This window comes from Saprolegnia diclina, assembly GCF_000281045.1.
Source record: "Saprolegnia diclina VS20 unplaced genomic scaffold supercont1.48, whole genome shotgun sequence".
NCBI classification, from domain to species: domain Eukaryota; phylum Oomycota; class Saprolegniomycetes; order Saprolegniales; family Saprolegniaceae; genus Saprolegnia; species Saprolegnia diclina.
The window spans coordinates 102,276-117,556 of NW_008246115.1; the positions used below are offsets into that span (position 1 = coordinate 102,276).

General features: G+C 57.6%; 9 protein-coding genes across 9 annotated transcripts in view; 4 read left to right on the plus strand and 5 right to left on the minus strand.

Moving 5' to 3' along the window:
* Window positions 1-347: 347 nt before the first annotated feature.
* Window positions 348-2,022, minus strand: SDRG_12237 (hypothetical protein). The gene has a single exon (XM_008618300.1). The coding sequence runs from the start codon at window positions 1,984-1,986 to the stop codon at window positions 436-438; it is 1,551 nt and encodes a 516-aa protein (XP_008616522.1). The 5' UTR covers window positions 1,987-2,022; the 3' UTR covers window positions 348-435.
* Window positions 2,023-3,417: 1,395 nt separating this feature from the next.
* Window positions 3,418-4,058, plus strand: SDRG_12238 (hypothetical protein; the record flags this gene model as incomplete). The annotated part of the gene is made up of 5 exons (XM_008618301.1): window positions 3,418-3,423; window positions 3,673-3,728; window positions 3,775-3,844; window positions 3,885-3,926; window positions 3,975-4,058. 5 exons carry the CDS (start codon window positions 3,418-3,420, stop codon window positions 4,056-4,058), a joined length of 258 nt encoding a protein of 85 aa, XP_008616523.1.
* Window positions 4,059-4,441: 383 nt separating this feature from the next.
* Window positions 4,442-5,058, minus strand: SDRG_12239 (hypothetical protein). Its single transcript, XM_008618302.1, has one exon. It carries the CDS (start codon window positions 4,955-4,957, stop codon window positions 4,505-4,507), a length of 453 nt encoding a protein of 150 aa, XP_008616524.1. The 5' UTR covers window positions 4,958-5,058; the 3' UTR covers window positions 4,442-4,504.
* Window positions 5,059-6,262: 1,204 nt separating this feature from the next.
* SDRG_12240 (hypothetical protein) lies at window positions 6,263-7,976 on the minus strand. The gene is made up of 2 exons (XM_008618303.1): window positions 7,694-7,976; window positions 6,263-7,638 (listed from the first exon to the last, which is right to left on the minus strand). The coding sequence occupies exons 1-2, from the start codon at window positions 7,958-7,960 to the stop codon at window positions 6,325-6,327; spliced, it is 1,581 nt and encodes a 526-aa protein (XP_008616525.1). The 5' UTR covers window positions 7,961-7,976; the 3' UTR covers window positions 6,263-6,324.
* A 1,009-nt stretch (window positions 7,977-8,985) lies between these two features.
* SDRG_12241 (asparaginyl-tRNA synthetase) lies at window positions 8,986-10,794 on the plus strand. The gene is made up of 6 exons (XM_008618304.1): window positions 8,986-9,460; window positions 9,510-9,558; window positions 9,619-9,700; window positions 9,752-10,174; window positions 10,224-10,438; window positions 10,495-10,794. The coding sequence occupies exons 1-6, from the start codon at window positions 9,021-9,023 to the stop codon at window positions 10,690-10,692; spliced, it is 1,407 nt and encodes a 468-aa protein (XP_008616526.1). The 5' UTR covers window positions 8,986-9,020; the 3' UTR covers window positions 10,693-10,794.
* Window positions 10,738-11,685, minus strand: SDRG_12242 (hypothetical protein; the record flags this gene model as incomplete). The annotated part of the gene is made up of 1 exon (XM_008618305.1): window positions 10,738-11,685. The coding sequence occupies one exon, from the start codon at window positions 11,683-11,685 to the stop codon at window positions 10,738-10,740; it is 948 nt and encodes a 315-aa protein (XP_008616527.1).
* Window positions 11,686-12,900: 1,215 nt separating this feature from the next.
* SDRG_12243 (hypothetical protein) lies at window positions 12,901-13,412 on the plus strand. Its single transcript, XM_008618306.1, has one exon. It carries the CDS (start codon window positions 12,952-12,954, stop codon window positions 13,354-13,356), a length of 405 nt encoding a protein of 134 aa, XP_008616528.1. The 5' UTR covers window positions 12,901-12,951; the 3' UTR covers window positions 13,357-13,412.
* Window positions 13,413-13,601: 189 nt separating this feature from the next.
* SDRG_12244 (hypothetical protein) lies at window positions 13,602-14,212 on the minus strand. Its single transcript, XM_008618307.1, has 2 exons — window positions 14,130-14,212; window positions 13,602-14,030 (listed from the first exon to the last, which is right to left on the minus strand). Exons 1-2 carry the CDS (start codon window positions 14,158-14,160, stop codon window positions 13,732-13,734), a joined length of 330 nt encoding a protein of 109 aa, XP_008616529.1. The 5' UTR covers window positions 14,161-14,212; the 3' UTR covers window positions 13,602-13,731.
* A 584-nt stretch (window positions 14,213-14,796) lies between these two features.
* The window catches only part of SDRG_12245 (hypothetical protein), a gene marked incomplete at its 5' end in the record, with an annotated part of 1,854 nt that continues 1,369 nt past the window's right edge, over window positions 14,797-15,281 (plus strand). Inside the window, one exon of the mRNA XM_008618308.1 lies at window positions 14,797-15,264. Within this exon, the coding sequence (XP_008616530.1) occupies window positions 14,797-15,264 (468 nt within the window). The remainder of the gene's footprint in view (window positions 15,265-15,281) is intronic.

The window sequence follows — 15,281 nt, forward strand, 5'->3', positions numbered from 1 at the left end:
TTTTGGCTTCATTCACTGTTTCAAGAAAGAAGGCATACTCAAATCAAATCGTTTTTTGTACTCGTTGTGCCAATTCGCGTCATTTCGATGCATTCCACCACCACGATCGCTACCAGCCATGCTACTAGCTAGCTTGGCACACAAGGCCTCAACGCACTGTGGTCTAGTCAAGAGAGGTCAGTCGAAACAAAGAGCCTCCTGGTCGACTACAATAGTAGTAGGAACGCAACAGCTTCTGCATTTTTTCCAATCAAGGCAGCGCTTCCAGCCTCAGCAACCCAACGTCGCCGAGTAGGTCGCGAGGACGAGGACGACCTCGTCCCAACGACTTTAGCCAGATGAAACCATGCTCGCACAAAAACGTTTCACGTTGGACGCGCAGATTAGGGACGACTCACACATTCATACTACGTAATATCTCAAAATGTAAAAGCCTTAGACGAGTTGCCATGGCGACGATACGCGGGACGGCGACGAGAACGTATGTTCCGATTCAACGTACTGGAGCTGGTGCGTTCGGATAAGATCTTGGATGGTCTCATCGTCGCCGAGACACTGATCCGGCCAAATAGCACGCAGCGCGAAATTACTGCCAAAACGTAGTGTCACATTGCGGCAAGCCCCCAGCGCTGTGAGCAACCCGGGGGCCGACGCCATTGTCATGTTGTTGGCCGACAAGTCGATCGTCAGCGGTCGCCGGTTCTTGCCCGACGCTAGGGCAACGGCCAATACAACTGCATCCTTGTCGTTGAGCCCCGTCCTGCTCAGCTGAAGTGTCTGGAGGCCACGCGCCATCCACGCGGGCAGCGCGCGTGCCATCGTCAAGAACCCTTCCTTCCCGAGCAAAGTACCGCTCACGTCGACAAGCTGGAGTTGGCGCGACGTCGAGAGCCAGCGCATAAGGGTCGCGACTAGCTCCGTCTTGCAATTCAGTCGGCGCAGCGAGGCCGTCGTGAGCTGCGGGCAGACAGCAGTGAATGTGGCGGCAGGCAAAAGCCAGTGATAGAGGCACACGGATTCGAGCGACGAGCACGCGCTGAGAGCGATCGTAACGTCGTAGAGCGGAAGGACAATTTGCCGCGTGTTGCGGACGCTCAGCGTGCGAAGCGACGGCCAATCCAATTTGCCGAGGATGTCGGTCGCATGCTGCGTGCCATCTTGGTTCAGCGAGAGTGATGTGATGTGGTGCAACTCGTGTGGCGACGTTGCTAACGCAGCTCGAACGTCCGGGGCATCCACGAGACTCAAAGAAGAGAGTGTGGACGAGGTCTGGATCGCGCGGACGAGCGATGTCGGGTCGCGCACCGTGCCGCAGTCGAGCACGAGGCAGGACGCGCTCGGTCCTTCCAGCCACGCGACAATGGCCGACGCATCGAGCGCGCCGACAGCGTTCGTACGCACTCGCAGTGTCCGCAAGCGATGCGTAGGCATCGCCGCCAAGTACGCGGCCGCGGCGTCGGGTGTCGCGGCGCGCTCAATCGTGACCGATTCGACGTTGACGCAGCGCGCCAGCATGTCCGGGATCGGGTCCGATAACACTTTCTGGCTCTGGATGATGACATGGGAAATGCGATTGCCCCATGCATGCGCAAAAGCACCGAGAAGACCTGGCACCGCGAGGTCCATGACGAGCGTCACGGGCATTTTGGGCGGCAAGGTCGCGTCGAGCCACGCGAGCGCTGCAAAACCAGCGGCAATGAAGACGCCTTGAAACGCTGGCAGCGCTGCAACGGCGAGGCAAGCGTGCACAGTTGGGATTTTGGTGACATGCACGATTGGCCAGTGCTCGGCGAGGTCGACGACTGCACCAAGGTCGCGGAGCCCAACGAGCTCCGGTGGCAGCGTCAATATCGGCAGCGCACCGAGCAAGGCCGTGACGTCCTTGCCATCCGCAAGCGCTTCCAGAATAGCGTGCAGCACGACGCTCGGTAAGCGAAGCGAGCTGGGATGTCGGCAGGTCCGCTTCGCATGGTGCTCGTCCACCATCTTCTCCGCCCGCGCTTTTCGCCGTTTCTTGTGACACAAAATACCTGTAATACTAAATAAATGGCAAAAATGCATATTGGTGTACAATTTAACAATCTCGCGATTGTCCACCCCAGTCAATTCATCAAGAGCAAGGAACAGCACTATGCCCTTGATCGAGAGAAATGTCATGTGATACATATTGTAGGGCGCCGCCAAGGCACCGTGCATACAAGCAGTACCATCCAGTGACAAGGAAGATAGCGGAGAGCCTGCTCGCACTCCGCTCGCCAGTGGCATCAATGTTTGACCTTGGAGCTCAAGCCGCAATGGCGACGGTCTCCAAGTCATCACTTAGGCTCGCACCTTGGGTGTGTGCAGATGTTGGGGTGGTAGCGCCGCCACGCTGTCGCTCGACGCTTCGTTTTCGATCGTCATCGATTGGACTTGACGTAGCATGTAAGGACGCCGGCAATCGACAGCGGCAGTGCGACGTGCGGCGCATTCGTCTGGTTAGGTCGAGGCCAGCGACAATTCGCGCAATAATGATATAGAAAATGCAAAGCTCGAGCGGGGTCGAGGAGCATTTCCGTGCTCAATGAGGTGACGATCGTGCGCGCAGTGGCTTTTGCAAGCACATTTGAGTGCTGACTACAAATTGTAATAAATGCGCTCCACGCGACGTTTGCGCAACGCAGCGGCTTCTGCATCGCTACGATGCAGTCTGTCGACGCTAGCTCTATCAGCTACAGCATCGCTCGCGCTCTGTAGCCTTCTCCAACACGGTGTAATACCTTGTCAAAGTCACGCCTCTCTGTAACGCTAATGTCACGAGGGCGACTCTACAATTTTGTACTATTACGTCGTCTTGCAAAGATGCAGCAGTGGTTTGGACTTGCGGGAACGCAAACCCAATGCGATAGTTGGCAATAGAGAACGGTGTCATCGCTGATCTATGAACCGAATTTCCCACACGTCCACAAATCATTAAAACACAGCGCGATGGCACGGCGGCAGATCGTACACCATGCTTCACTCACTATTGTTTCTATGTGCGCTCTCTTTGCTGGTCCAAACGCAAGACGAGAGGCAAGAATCGTGTGCCTCCACCACAAGTCGGCCAAGGTGCGGTGGGTGACTTGCCCAGTATGTCAGATGCAAAATGTTTGGCGCTTCGCCAAAATACCCAACCGACAAAGTGAGACTGACGTACTCGAAAACTCGTTGTGTACAAGCTTCGAGGCATATAATCCAAAGGACAACAAAATCAGAAATTATTACATTTGCTGCGAATTTTTACAAACCGATCGGGTGCCATGGCGATGAGGTGCGCGATGGCGACATGTACGTGCCAGACGCCACGTAGTTCAGCCGATGCACTTGGAAAAGGCCGCCGAGGATTCTAGATATTTCGACGCGTTTTTTGTAAGCAGCTTCGCCCTTCCCTGAATCATGCGCGTACATGTACTTGTAGTATGGGTACGGGGCGTGCTCGAGTTTCGAGTACACTAAAGGTTCGTCCAAATGCAATGTGACGTCGCGACATGCCCCCAGCGTCGTCAGTAGCAGAGGCGCTGACGCAACGCTGAGGTAATTCCGCGTCAGGTTGATCTTCAGTGGGTTGCAGTTGCGGCTCGACGCAAGCGCGAGAGCGACGTCTTGACGGTGCGATCGTGCTAGCGTACGTACGCTCATGTTGCTTGGTAGATTGTGGTCGACGATACCAACGTGCAGTTGACGACTGAAGACGGCCACAAGTTCAGGTTCGCATCTCCACAGCATGCGCACGACGCTGACACGCGGTGCTAGCTTCCCCAAGTCCGACTGTTCGATCTTGCCCATCGTGCACTCGTCGGCGGAAGAGCTCGCCATCTACATTGTACGACTCTCTTCGCACGCGGCTTCTAACTTGTTGCTAGAGCGGCCGCCTGATCGAGGAGTTTACGATGAACGAGCTCAAGGTAGACGGTTGCAGCTGCTGCATCCGATCGATAACGTGGAGATCGTAGGCGCGCAACGTATTCAAGCTCGAAATCAGCATCGCCGAGGCGGAGAACCAACTCGCTTCGTACGAGCGCCACCTCACGTACTAAGATACCAGAGGCGCCATCTCGTCTAGAAGGTTTAGAGCTGATTAGTACTAGTACATTTGCTGCCCTTTTTTCTTGCCGTTCCCACGCTGGTTCCCACGCATCTCGGGCTCGGATCTGCTCGACGTTCCGCTTCGAATGGAAGCGCCTTCGATGCCTCCTCCTTTGTGTGGCCAGAACTGCACATCTTCGGGATGCGACTTGAGGTGGCTGCAACTGAGCTCGCGCCAGCGCCTGACGATCGCGTTGACATAAACACGAGGTTGCCTTTCGATGCCGCGGTGCCACTCAGCGCTGGCCACACCTTCTCCTTCTGAACGCACGCCTTACAAAGAGGCCATGTACGTCGACATCGTCCAATTTTCTGAAGTTGGCGCGAAAGAAAAGCAGAAAAATAGAAATAAGTTAGTATTAGTCGAGATAGATATGTACGCAGGAGATGTTGCTGCTCATGCCACGGGCGAGTTGAGTTGCATCGTCGTGGAAATGATGTGCTCGGTCGTGTGTTGCACGGACAGAAGGCGCGCCATGAGCTGCTGCATTTTCTCGGGCGTATCGGCGCCAGACGCGTCCATCGTGAAAAATGGCTTGGGCGACGGCTCCGGCTCGACGATCGGCGCCACATAGTAGACTGTCGGTGCCACCTTGGGCGTCGACTCGATCGCGAGGTCGAGGAGGATCGGGACGCGTGCTGCGAGCGACGGCTTGGTCGGCTCCTTGTGCGTCGAGATGCACCCGAGGCACATCTTGATGCGCACGTTCTTGGTCGCGACAGGGTTGAGCTCGGCGTTGGTGGTGACGCTGACGCAGCAGCGGCGGCACACGCTCGCGTGGCACCGGCTGCACGAGCTCTTTCGGCGAAAGTAGGCAAAGGACGTGGCGCAGACGTTGCAGTGAGCCATGCTAGTATGTGGATGTGGTTCGTGGACGCGAAAATGAAAACTGAGCCACAGATACAAACGCGACTGGCGGAGCTGTAAGGCGTGGCGTGGCCGCAACAGGCTGACCTTATGGGTGTACCGGCTGGCGACATGCGTTTCGGCGGAACCCGAATTAGACGAAAAAAGGCCTGATTCGATGCTTGAAGCAGGGAAATGCCTAAATTTGAAGCGCATGCGTCAGGGTTTGGGGTTGCGACAGTGGCCATCTCGAGGACACGGCGAGGGGGACGAGCAGGAGTAAGTTCAGAAAGGAATGGCGCTGCTTCGTCTACGCATCTCGGTGCTGCTCCACGTCCATTCTCGGGTGGTTTGGAGTGCGGTCGAGGCCAGACATGGGTGCATTGACTACAGTACTTGGTCCGTGTACCCACGCCAGCCAAGTGTTCGAGTGGTCCGCACGCGCCACCCTAGAACTACTAGAACTACTGTGGTGTGTCGCATTTGCCATGATTGCATCAAAATGGTAATGAGCGTCGTGATGCCATTACCGGTAATACGCTGGTCTCGTACTTCTCGTACACTCTGCTGTAGTCTGATGAATTTCCATCACAGGAATAATACGCAAACGCCTTTCCGCCAAACGTCTCGCCGCTGCTGTTGCTAGCACCGCAGCTCGTCGCCACCGCGCCACATCATCTCGCTCGTTTTTGAGGCCCGAGGCGGTGCGACGATGAGCCCGACTGCACGTGCCGTTGCAGGAATGCGCCGTTTTCGTGTCCATGCACGTCCCATCCGAATATGTTGAAGCAGTGGACATCCGTGGACACGGCGATTGCGACTGGGAAAATCGTGAGTTCTCGAGAGAGCGCTTGCATGACTGATGCTGCACTGGCGTCGAGGAGCCTTGGGTACAGTCCTCGTAGTGGGTGCATTCGGGCGCAAGCGTCGGGAGGCACTTTTGCATGGAACGCACGCGGTGGCGTCGTCGCTCCGTGACGAGCAAGTGATGTGCTGGAAGCACGTTGTGTGGGATAAGCTCTTTTTATCTGCCGACTGCTCGTGGATCGTGGATCGGCAGTTGGCAGAACTTGCAGTGCCAGGACAGGCCAAGTTCAGAAGGCAAAATGGACGATCTGAGTCTGTCGTCGTCCGCAGTGCATTTTGATGCAATCGTCACCACCGGCTGGCGTTGGTGTCCACGAACGCGCTGACTGACGCGCTGCTTCAAACCCCGCACCACGAAAACTAGATGGACGGCGACATAGCCAAGCGTCTCCGCGTGCGACGCAGATTCGTCACGTCTCGGATCACTCTAGTCGTGTCCTTTTTCGCGACAACACAGTATGCACACTGCTGGATTTATCAAGTTGGTTCATCTAATATATCTACTACGCTTCGTTCACATCATGGTACGAGTGGGTCGAGCCGCGGCGGCGGCGCGGCGTCGCGGACGACGAGAGCACGGCCGACGCCGGCGACGAGAGCACGTAGCCGACCGGGAGGTTGAAGTCCATCGCGTTGAGCTCCTCGGTCGAGTCGTCGTCTTCCTTGACCTCCATGGACTGCAGCGCCTGGAGCGCCATGTCGTTCCAGTCGATGCCGAGGTACTTGATGCCGAAGATCGTGAGCTTGAAGATCTCGGTGATGCACGTGCCATACCAAATGCCGACAAAACCCCAGTCGAGCGCGATTGCAAGGAGGTAGCAGACCGGCAGCTGCACAAACCACGACGCAAAGAACGAGACGTACGTCGCAATGTGCGTCTGGCCCATGCCGTTGAGCATCGCTTGGATCGACATCTCGAGGGACTCGAGCGTGAAGCCGAGGAGGAAAAGCGGGAGCACGAGGATGCACATGCCGAGGAGCTCGCTATCGGACGTGTACAAGCGGAAGATTTCGTTTCGGAGCAGAAAGACGCTGGCCGCCAGCACGACGCCGGTGAGGAGCGTGCACGTGAAGCCCATGAGCGAGATCTTCTGCGCCGAGATGGGGTGACCGGCACCCAAGTGGTTGGCGACGCGTGCTTGCGTCGCGCAGCCAAAGCCCCAGAAGAGCGCCCACACGAGGCTCCAGAGCGTCGACATGACGGCGTTCGCAGCGATCGACTCGGACCCGAGCTTGGCCGCAATGAGCGACATGCAGCTCTGCGCCATGTTGACGAGGAGGTTGTTGAGTGCGAGTGGCGTCGCCATGCGCATAAAGATAACGAGGCGGTCGCGCGTGAGCTCTTCGAAGCGCCAGCCGCCCCACGCCTGCAAATGGTATTTCTTGTACACGAAGCAGTAGAGGTACAGCGAGATGGGCTGGAACCACGACGCGAGCACGGTCGCGAGCGGCGACCCGTCAAAGCCGAGACCGCCCCAGCCCGCGTAGCCGTAAATAAGAACGTAGTTGGCCGCGATCGTGAGCACAATCGAGACGCAGCCGACAATCGTGATGGGGAAGACGATGCCCATGGCCTGGAAGTACTGGCGCATGCACGCGTAGAGGAGCGACGGCCAGATCGAGAAGGCGAGGATGCGGGCAAAGCGCGTGCCGAGCTCAATGATCTCGGGGTCCGAGGTCGCAAACTGCATGATGTAGCCGAGGCACCAATACCAAATAAATACCGGCACCATGAGCACCGTGACGACAATGACCGCGAATTGAAGCCAGATGCCAACGAGCTGCGAGTTCTTGGCGCCCCACGCTTGGCCGCAGAGCTATCACAAGCGCGGACGATGAGCCATTCAGAGAACGACGCAAGGAGCGGCGTACCGTGACGAGCGAAGACGCAATGCTCCAGACCGTGAAGAGCGGGACCGCCGTCCAAATCGACGCCAGCGAGGACGCGGCGAGCGCCTGCGTGCCGAGGTGCCCGAGGAACGCCGAGTCGATCGAGACGAGCGCGATACGGGCGACGCTGGCCAGACTCACTTGCACGGCCATCGAGGCAAGTGTGATGAATTCCTTGCGCGCGTCAAAGACGTCCGTGTCGGCCTTCTTGACGAGGAGAGGGTCCGCTTCCTTGGCCACCTTGCTCATACTTCCTTGGTCGCCCTCACAAAAAAGGAAATGATATTCGACGTCGGAATATCTTGCACAAATGTCTCAGATCCGGATACGGGGCCAATTGGTTGGCTCGGATGCCGGTCGACGTGCCACTCTGGCAGATGCGTGGGGTGATAGACGATAGCAAGGCGGGCTGATCGGCAGCGCCGCATCCCGCCACCACCCGCCTCGATCGGTTGAGCTTGTATACAACAGCGAGAATCTCTGCCTCTAAACGCTGGACGCGCGAGGAGGCTGAGCATGCCTAGAAGGGGCTCGGCACGGCGATGCCACCGTGCCGTGGCGTGCACGGCCCTTGTTTATGTGCCGGTATCCGGATGGGAAGTGGATCAGCGAGCACTGCGCCAAAGCCGTCCAGTCCCCGTGTCCACATACAAAATCCAAGAGAAATGCGATGGTTGAAGGCGTTGTGGACCGAGCAATGCGGACGATCTCGGGAAACCAGCTGGTACTGAGACGACATTGGGAAGTGTGCCCACTGAATTTACCCACCGTGGCGGCCACCCGCGCCCACAAGCAATTTCTATGGCAGTCTGCAGCGCCAGAGGGGGACGTAGAGAGTGGCTGAACAAGACGCATGAGTCATCGCAGCCGCGCCACTCTTCGAATGGGCCAACCACGCGCTGGACGAAGCATCTTGCACGTCTTCTCCCCATCGTCCAGATTCGTCGTTTGAATCGGGCTGTGACATGCTCCTGCGACTTCCTGTTGCACATGGATGGACGATGATTGCCTCGACGTGTCATCGGGCAACTCCTTGCTTGCAACGCTGCGTCGTACAGGCGACGGCCATGGTCCGCCGATTGCGGACGTCTCGAGGCATCTAGTCGCACGCAAAGTGTGCACGCAAATGGGTGTCGCCTCGTGGTAGCCAGCACCGTGCAGTGGAATCCTCCAAGATGTGGATCCTCCCATGGAGTCGCCTAAAATTTGGGTGTTTTTAATCTCAACGCGGATTGGTCCTTTTTGGAGCCGCTCGGACACCGATTGGTCGAGCCCAAGATCCGCGATTCGTGGTATCAACGCAGGACGGATGCAACGCTTCTTGACCCGCGCGCTCTCGACGTCGATCCCGCGCACGGCGGTGAAGGACCTTTTGGCGACGGCCCCGGGCGCCGATGCTAGCGTCTCTGGCTGGGTCAAGTCAGTCCGCCGGCAAAAGAACGTGAGTTTTATTACGCTCAACGACGGGTCGTCCTTCCAGAGCCTCCAAGTCGTGTGCGATGGCGGCGACGACTTGGCCAAGGTGACGGTGGGCAGCAGCATTCGCGCGGTGGGTCGCGTCACGGCCGCGCCCAAGTCGGGCCAGGTTGAGATCCACGCCTCCGATGTGCACGTGTATGGCACGAGCGACGCGTCGACATACCCGCTCTCCAAGAAGTACCACACGCTCGAGTTTGTGCGCGAGCACCTCCATTTGCGCCCGCGCACCAACACGTTTGGCGCCGTCACGCGTGTGCGCAACGCGCTCAGGTCTCTTCTTGCTCTCGTCGACGTCGTCCTCGACGTGTCTATTCTGTAGCCAAGGACTCCACGCCTACTTCCAGTCGCAGGACTTTGTCCAAGTGCACGTACGAGATTCTGATATATCAATGTATCGACTGGCAGCTCACGCGAGACCCTCCTGATAGACGCCGATCCTGACGTCCATCGACTGCGAAGGTGCGGGCGAGCAGTTCCGTGTCGAACGCGAGTCGGGCGCCAAGAAAGAAGGTATTGTTTCGATGCAAACACGACGTTCTGAGACTAAACATCGCGCGCTAGATCCGTTCTTTGGCCTCCCAGCGTACCTCACAGTCTCGGGGCAGCTTCACGCCGAGATGTATGCGAGCGCGCTCACCAACGTCTATACGTTTGGCCCGACGTTCCGCGCCGAGAACAGCAACACGACGCGCCACCTCGCCGAGTTTTGGATGCTCGAGCCAGAAATGGCGTTTGCGGGGCTGCCTGAGTGCATGGCGACGGCCCAAGGCGCGGTCCAGAACGCGCTCCGCTTTGCGATGGACAAGTGCGGCGACGACCTCGCCTTCTTCCACGACCAAGTCGCCAAAAGCAACGCGGACAAGAACCTCCTCGGGCAGCTCGAGACGGTGCTCTCGACAGACGCGTTCCCGCATCTGACGTATACGGACGCCATTGAGGTGCTCCAGAAGGCGCCCGTGTCTTTTGATTTGGCGCCCGAGTGGGGTACATCCTTGTCGATACGATTAGGTGGATGCTACAATGATGGACGTAGGGATGGATCTCAAGACCGAGCACGAACGGTACCTTGCAGAGAAGCACGTGGGCGGCCCTGTCTTTGTGACCGACTACCCGGCGGCGCTCAAGGCGTTTTACATGCGGCTCAACGACGACACGGAGCCGGACCGCGCGACGGTGGCTGGCATGGACCTTCTCGTGCCCGCGATCGGCGAGCTCGTCGGTGGCAGTGTCCGCGAAGACCGCTTGGATGTACGATGTGATTGTCTACGGTCGATGTCATAGCTGATGGGCGATGGCGACACTAGGTGCTCCAGCGCAAGATGGCGGATGCTGGCATCGACCCGACTGGTCTCGAGTGGTACCTCGATCTGCGCCGGTATGGCTCCGTGCCGCACGCGGGTTGGGGCATGGGCTTCGAGCGCCTCGTGCTCTTTGCGACGGGCCTCGAGAACATCCGCGACGCCATTCCCGTGCCTCGGTACCCCGGTGCATGCAAGCATTAGAGGTCGCCAAACTACAACTTTGGTTGGAAACTTTTGTCGTGTCTATTACGCTCCTGCCCGCGGCCGTTTTCGCCGCGGTTGCGTCGCCCGTAAGCGCTCGTTCTCTAGGATCTGCGCGTCCAGCGACGCCTGCAGCGAAGCAATTTGCCGCCGCGCGGTCGCAAGCTGCGCGTGCACGTCCTCCTCGGCTTGGACAGGCGCCTCGACCTCCGCCGTGCTGGTTGGGCCCGGTACTTCCTCGGAGGGCCGCGATTCAACCATGGCTTGTTTGATACCGAGGAGAAGGTTCACAGGGTCCTCGTTATCCTCGTGGGGCGACTCGTCGACTTTGGGCGACGCTTCTTGTCGTAGAATGAGCCGCGTCCTGATCGTGCTCAAGTTGGGTAGCGACTGGTTGGCAAAGACAATGACGTCGGCCGGTAAGATCTTGGGTTGTGTCTCTGGCGACTCGGTCGTGACGTACGGGCGGATCATGCAATTGCCCTCGACGTGGGGCAGCTTGCGTTTAAAGTAGATGGGCTCTTTCACGGCCGGGAGGAGCTCGAGCGGCGCCGAGGCCCGCGTTCGCTTTGGCACCGACTTGCGCTTGATAAACTGCAGCAAGTCCGGTTCGTTCTTCTTGAAGAACGGGTGGCTAAACGTACAAATGTACGTTTTGGTCTTGGTCCACTTGCGAAAGCCAAAGTAGTTGAGTTGGCGCTGGAACGACTGAAAGTTGTTGTGACTAAAGTACTTGGGGAGGATCTCGCGCGTCGCGCGGCCTGGGTCGAGGATCTGCAGCGACGCGCCGTCGTCGGCCCACTTGATCACGCTCGACTCTTCCTCCTCGAGAATGTCGAAGAGCTGGAGGAGGAACTTGGGGATCTCGGGCTTGAGCTTCGTGGGCACGAAGGCTGTCGCGTTGAAGTGCTCGAGCGTCCCGTCCGACGAAGCGTCGCTCGGGCTCGTCGTCGTCGCGCCCTTGGGCTCGGCGGGCAGCAGAATCTTGGGCATCGGCGAAACTTGGAGTACACCCGTAATTTCGACGGGATAGAGACTTCGATTTTTAGAATACTTCTACGTATTTTTAGAACGTTCGCGCTCATTGGCTGAAATGCGGGGGAAACCTGGCGAAACCCAGCGAATGACCACGACGCCGAGGGACGCGGGCCGAGGACTCGGCGTCCTCGCACCTCGTCTCGCCCGACGACAGATCGTCGATACGCGCACCTCGGTCCAGAGCCGCGCGGCAACTCGTCACGGCGTCTCATTAGTGTGAAAAGGCACGAATAATGCCCAATGAGGAGCTTCGACAAAACGTTCGCCATGTAGACTTTGCCATAAACGGTAGCGATAGCTAGAGCGTATACCTCGTTACAGATGACAGTCCTTGTCGACGGGAGCTCGTTGCGTCAATGAACGCCTAGTGAGATACAACTTGCTGACAACCCACGATACAAACACAATAGTGTCTGCGCGCGGCTCCTTGTCTGCGTGTGGAGCAATTTCTGAGACCTCCCTTGGGAGGACCAAACGCCGACGGAGCTTGGGAACAAGGCACGCTGACCGCCACCCGCTTTCTCTTGTCATTCGAGAGGACAGGTCGCTCATCCCACTCGTTCAAGCCCCAGCAGCACCCTTGAACGGGCAAATCGCGTCCAACTTGACCAAGCAAGTTGGCAAGGCTGCACCGGACGAGCGCGGCAGTTCTATCTTCACCAAGTGCAGTGGTCATGGTTTGCCAAGCATATTCGCTGCGTCCAACTATTGGGATGGCAATAGACACCATGCGTCGTCAACCATCTTTTGGCCTTTAGTAGATCCCTTGGGTGCAGTCCTTTCTTATTCTTATTGGTTTGTACCAGCAAGTGGTTTTTGATACTGCAGAACGACGACAAAAATGTCCTTGTGACGATCTAGATGCCCAGACGCAGCTTGCGACGACTTGGCAGGAAGGCCCGAGCGCTGTCCGTTCACCATTGCAGACCTCGAGTTACCTCTGGTTATGATTAATCCAAGACGCTACTGTGCGTAAAGCTGGTTCATGATGTCCAGCACATTGAAAGCAGCCAAGTCCGCCCAAAGCTGCCACGTCATGCCCGCTTTTGGTCGCTCTTCTTCGATCCGGATAAGATCTGGCGGGAGTGAGTTTTACGTGCGTTTTACCTGTGGGTAAAAAGGTCGCGGTGCGTCGGATTTGGTGCGTAACCGGACATTTGTATCCGGATACGACGCTCCAAATAACTGGCCGGAGCGAACTTTGCAATCGATCGAGTGAAGATGGCGACCCGCGGTGTGTGGCAACTGGAGAAGCTGACGATCCGCTACTGCCAGTACGGCGGCAGCAGCCGCTACGTGCGCGACCTCCTCAAGGACCAGCGCTTCTTGGCCTTCGTGGCCGAGAACCCGCAGGTGACCTTTGAGACGGAGCTCAAGGGCAACCGCCACCCCGTGCTCATTGGCGACTACATCACCAAGGAGCAGAAGGTCTGCGACGTCAAGAACCAGGAGATCCCGTTCGTGATGCAGATGATCCAGCGCCTGCGCGACACGAGCGGCCGCAAGATGACCAAGGTCAACGCGCCCGTACTCTCGAAGCGCCCGACGATCCAGGGCATCTGGCAGCCCGACACGGCCGAGCTCTTTGAGAAGACGACGTTCGAGATTGAGCACCGCTCGCAGTAATTACTAGTAGACACGACCCTTTGGATATAGTCGTCGCCTTGTATTCCTGGTTTGGGTTGCTCTATCGTACGATGTTCCAGAGATACGCCAAGGCCATCGGCCGCGTCATGAGGCGGAGATGAATCGGCCATGCGGACTTGGGCGTGGTAGACACCGCCGTCTCAAAGGGAGGTATTCAAGCCGCATCGAGACTCTTGAGCTCGATCAACGGGTCTGCCTTTCTCGCGGTTTTGATTGCACAGGCGCAGGGACATAATCAAATAGTATATTATCCGAGGTGGCAGCAAAGGGGTCTTACAATCTGACGCGCGGTGACCGCGAGCCGCCTCAAAAGTGGCCGGGCCCCAAGAGACACGACAAACGGGCGTAAGCGGCTTAGAAACCGTGCAACTGGATTTGGCTCTCGAGGCAGATCTCCTGGTCCACAAGGAAGCTCTTGACGTTCGAGCGCTGGTCACCCGAGAGCTGGATGATTTCGCCGAGTTCTTCGTCCTTGACAATGGCACCGTTGCAGCTAAAGTTCTTCTTGAAGGCCTTCAAGATGCGCTTGATGTCCAAGTCGTCCGCCAAACCCTGCACCGTCGAGATACACTTGCGGCCGTTACGCTGCTGGACGCGGACGTGGACCTTGCCCGAGCCGACGCCGGAGCTGTCGGCAGCGTCTTCGAAGGCGTCTATACCAAGCCGCGTTAGCACCACGAAGGGGCCATGGCCGGCGCGAGGTGGTAGCGCATGCTGCTAGCATGATCCTCGCGATGCCTGCATGCACGTACTGAAGTTGGAGAAGCTGGGGATCGTCGACATGCTGGCGAGATGCGGGAGTGATTGGTTATGGACGACGAAAGCAGCAGCCGGCCACCGGATAATGCAGTAGTCGACCGGATACGATTGTCCGGTTTCAAATCCGGATGGCGGGAGTTCAAAAAGCGTACTTAATCGGGCATTTTGAAGTGCTCACTAGACACACACCACTATGCGCGATTGGGCGGTCTGCAATGCAGTGATGAGGGAGCGATGGTCACCAAGGCTCTTCTGCGGAGCCTAGCCGACGCAACATCTGTGTGTACGTAGCAACCAATATCGCTTGTGCGTGAGTGATGGCTCAGCGGTGGTTCTTGTGGTCTGGGAGAGTGGTCGCAGGCGCGCTGCCAGAGCCGGATTTCAAAATGGTGTGCAGTGCGATGATGTATATTCTGGCTTGCAGCGTCAAGACTACATACACGTCCTTGAACCACTGCGTGATGTGGATACGTTCACGCCCCTTCCTATGGCAATAATGCGCAGTTCAGGGGCGTGTTTGCTACTAAATGGCGTGTTTTTATCCTACGGCGACCTGCGTGTTCGAAATTCGGCTAAGTCCGCTTTAGCCGCAAGCAGTTTTGTGCATTTGTGGAACGGGCCATCGTGGAAATGGGTGAACCTGGGGATGCGCAGGGCTTGATGGTCTGGGAGAAGCGCAAGCGCGTGAAGCCGACAATCTTCCAGGTGGAAGACTATGAGCCGAAGAAGCGACAGGCAAAGCCGGCGTCGAAGAAGGCTGCTCCTTCCAAGGCCAAGGCGACGACCAAGTCGAAGAAGCAGGAGACAGCGTCGGACGATGCCGAGGTCAAGCCAGCCAAGAAGGCAAAGACCAGCGCCAAGAAGGAGCCAACGCTCAGCAAGGGTCTCGATATCGCCGAGTTCAAGAAGCTCCTGGGCAGCCCGTTCTATCTGGAAGACGGCGCCGAGTGGCATGGTACCGACATCGACTTTGACGAGCTCGCAACGTTGCGATCGATGTGGCAGCTTCCGGCCGCGTGCCACATCCTCTGGCTTCTCCAGCGACCACTCAACCTGAAGATCTACGGCACGCTGCGCGAGTACGAAGCGGCGCTCCTCAACCCCGAGACGAGCGTCGTGCTTGAAGAGGTCTTTACAAAGCTGCT

Coding starts and splice junctions, on each gene's coding strand:
- SDRG_12237 (XM_008618300.1), bottom strand. CDS start 1,986: ATGGTGGACGAGCACCATGCGAAGCGGACCTGCCGACATCCCAGCTCG.
- SDRG_12239 (XM_008618302.1), bottom strand. CDS start 4,957: ATGGCTCACTGCAACGTCTGCGCCACGTCCTTTGCCTACTTTCGCCGA.
- SDRG_12240 (XM_008618303.1), bottom strand. CDS start 7,960: ATGAGCAAGGTGGCCAAGGAAGCGGACCCTCTCCTCGTCAAGAAGGCC. Junction 7,639..7,693: donor TTGCGTCTTCGCTCGTCACG/GTACGCCGCTCC, acceptor CGCTTGTGATAG/CTCTGCGGCCAAGCGTGGGG.
- SDRG_12241 (XM_008618304.1), top strand. CDS start 9,021: ATGCAACGCTTCTTGACCCGCGCGCTCTCGACGTCGATCCCGCGCACG. Junction 9,559..9,618: donor AGGACTTTGTCCAAGTGCAC/GTACGAGATTCT, acceptor CCCTCCTGATAG/ACGCCGATCCTGACGTCCAT. Junction 10,439..10,494: donor TCCGCGAAGACCGCTTGGAT/GTACGATGTGAT, acceptor TGGCGACACTAG/GTGCTCCAGCGCAAGATGGC.
- SDRG_12243 (XM_008618306.1), top strand. CDS start 12,952: ATGGCGACCCGCGGTGTGTGGCAACTGGAGAAGCTGACGATCCGCTAC.
- SDRG_12244 (XM_008618307.1), bottom strand. CDS start 14,160: ATGTCGACGATCCCCAGCTTCTCCAACTTCA. Junction 14,031..14,129: donor CCCCAGCTTCTCCAACTTCA/GTACGTGCATGC, acceptor GGCTTGGTATAG/ACGCCTTCGAAGACGCTGCC.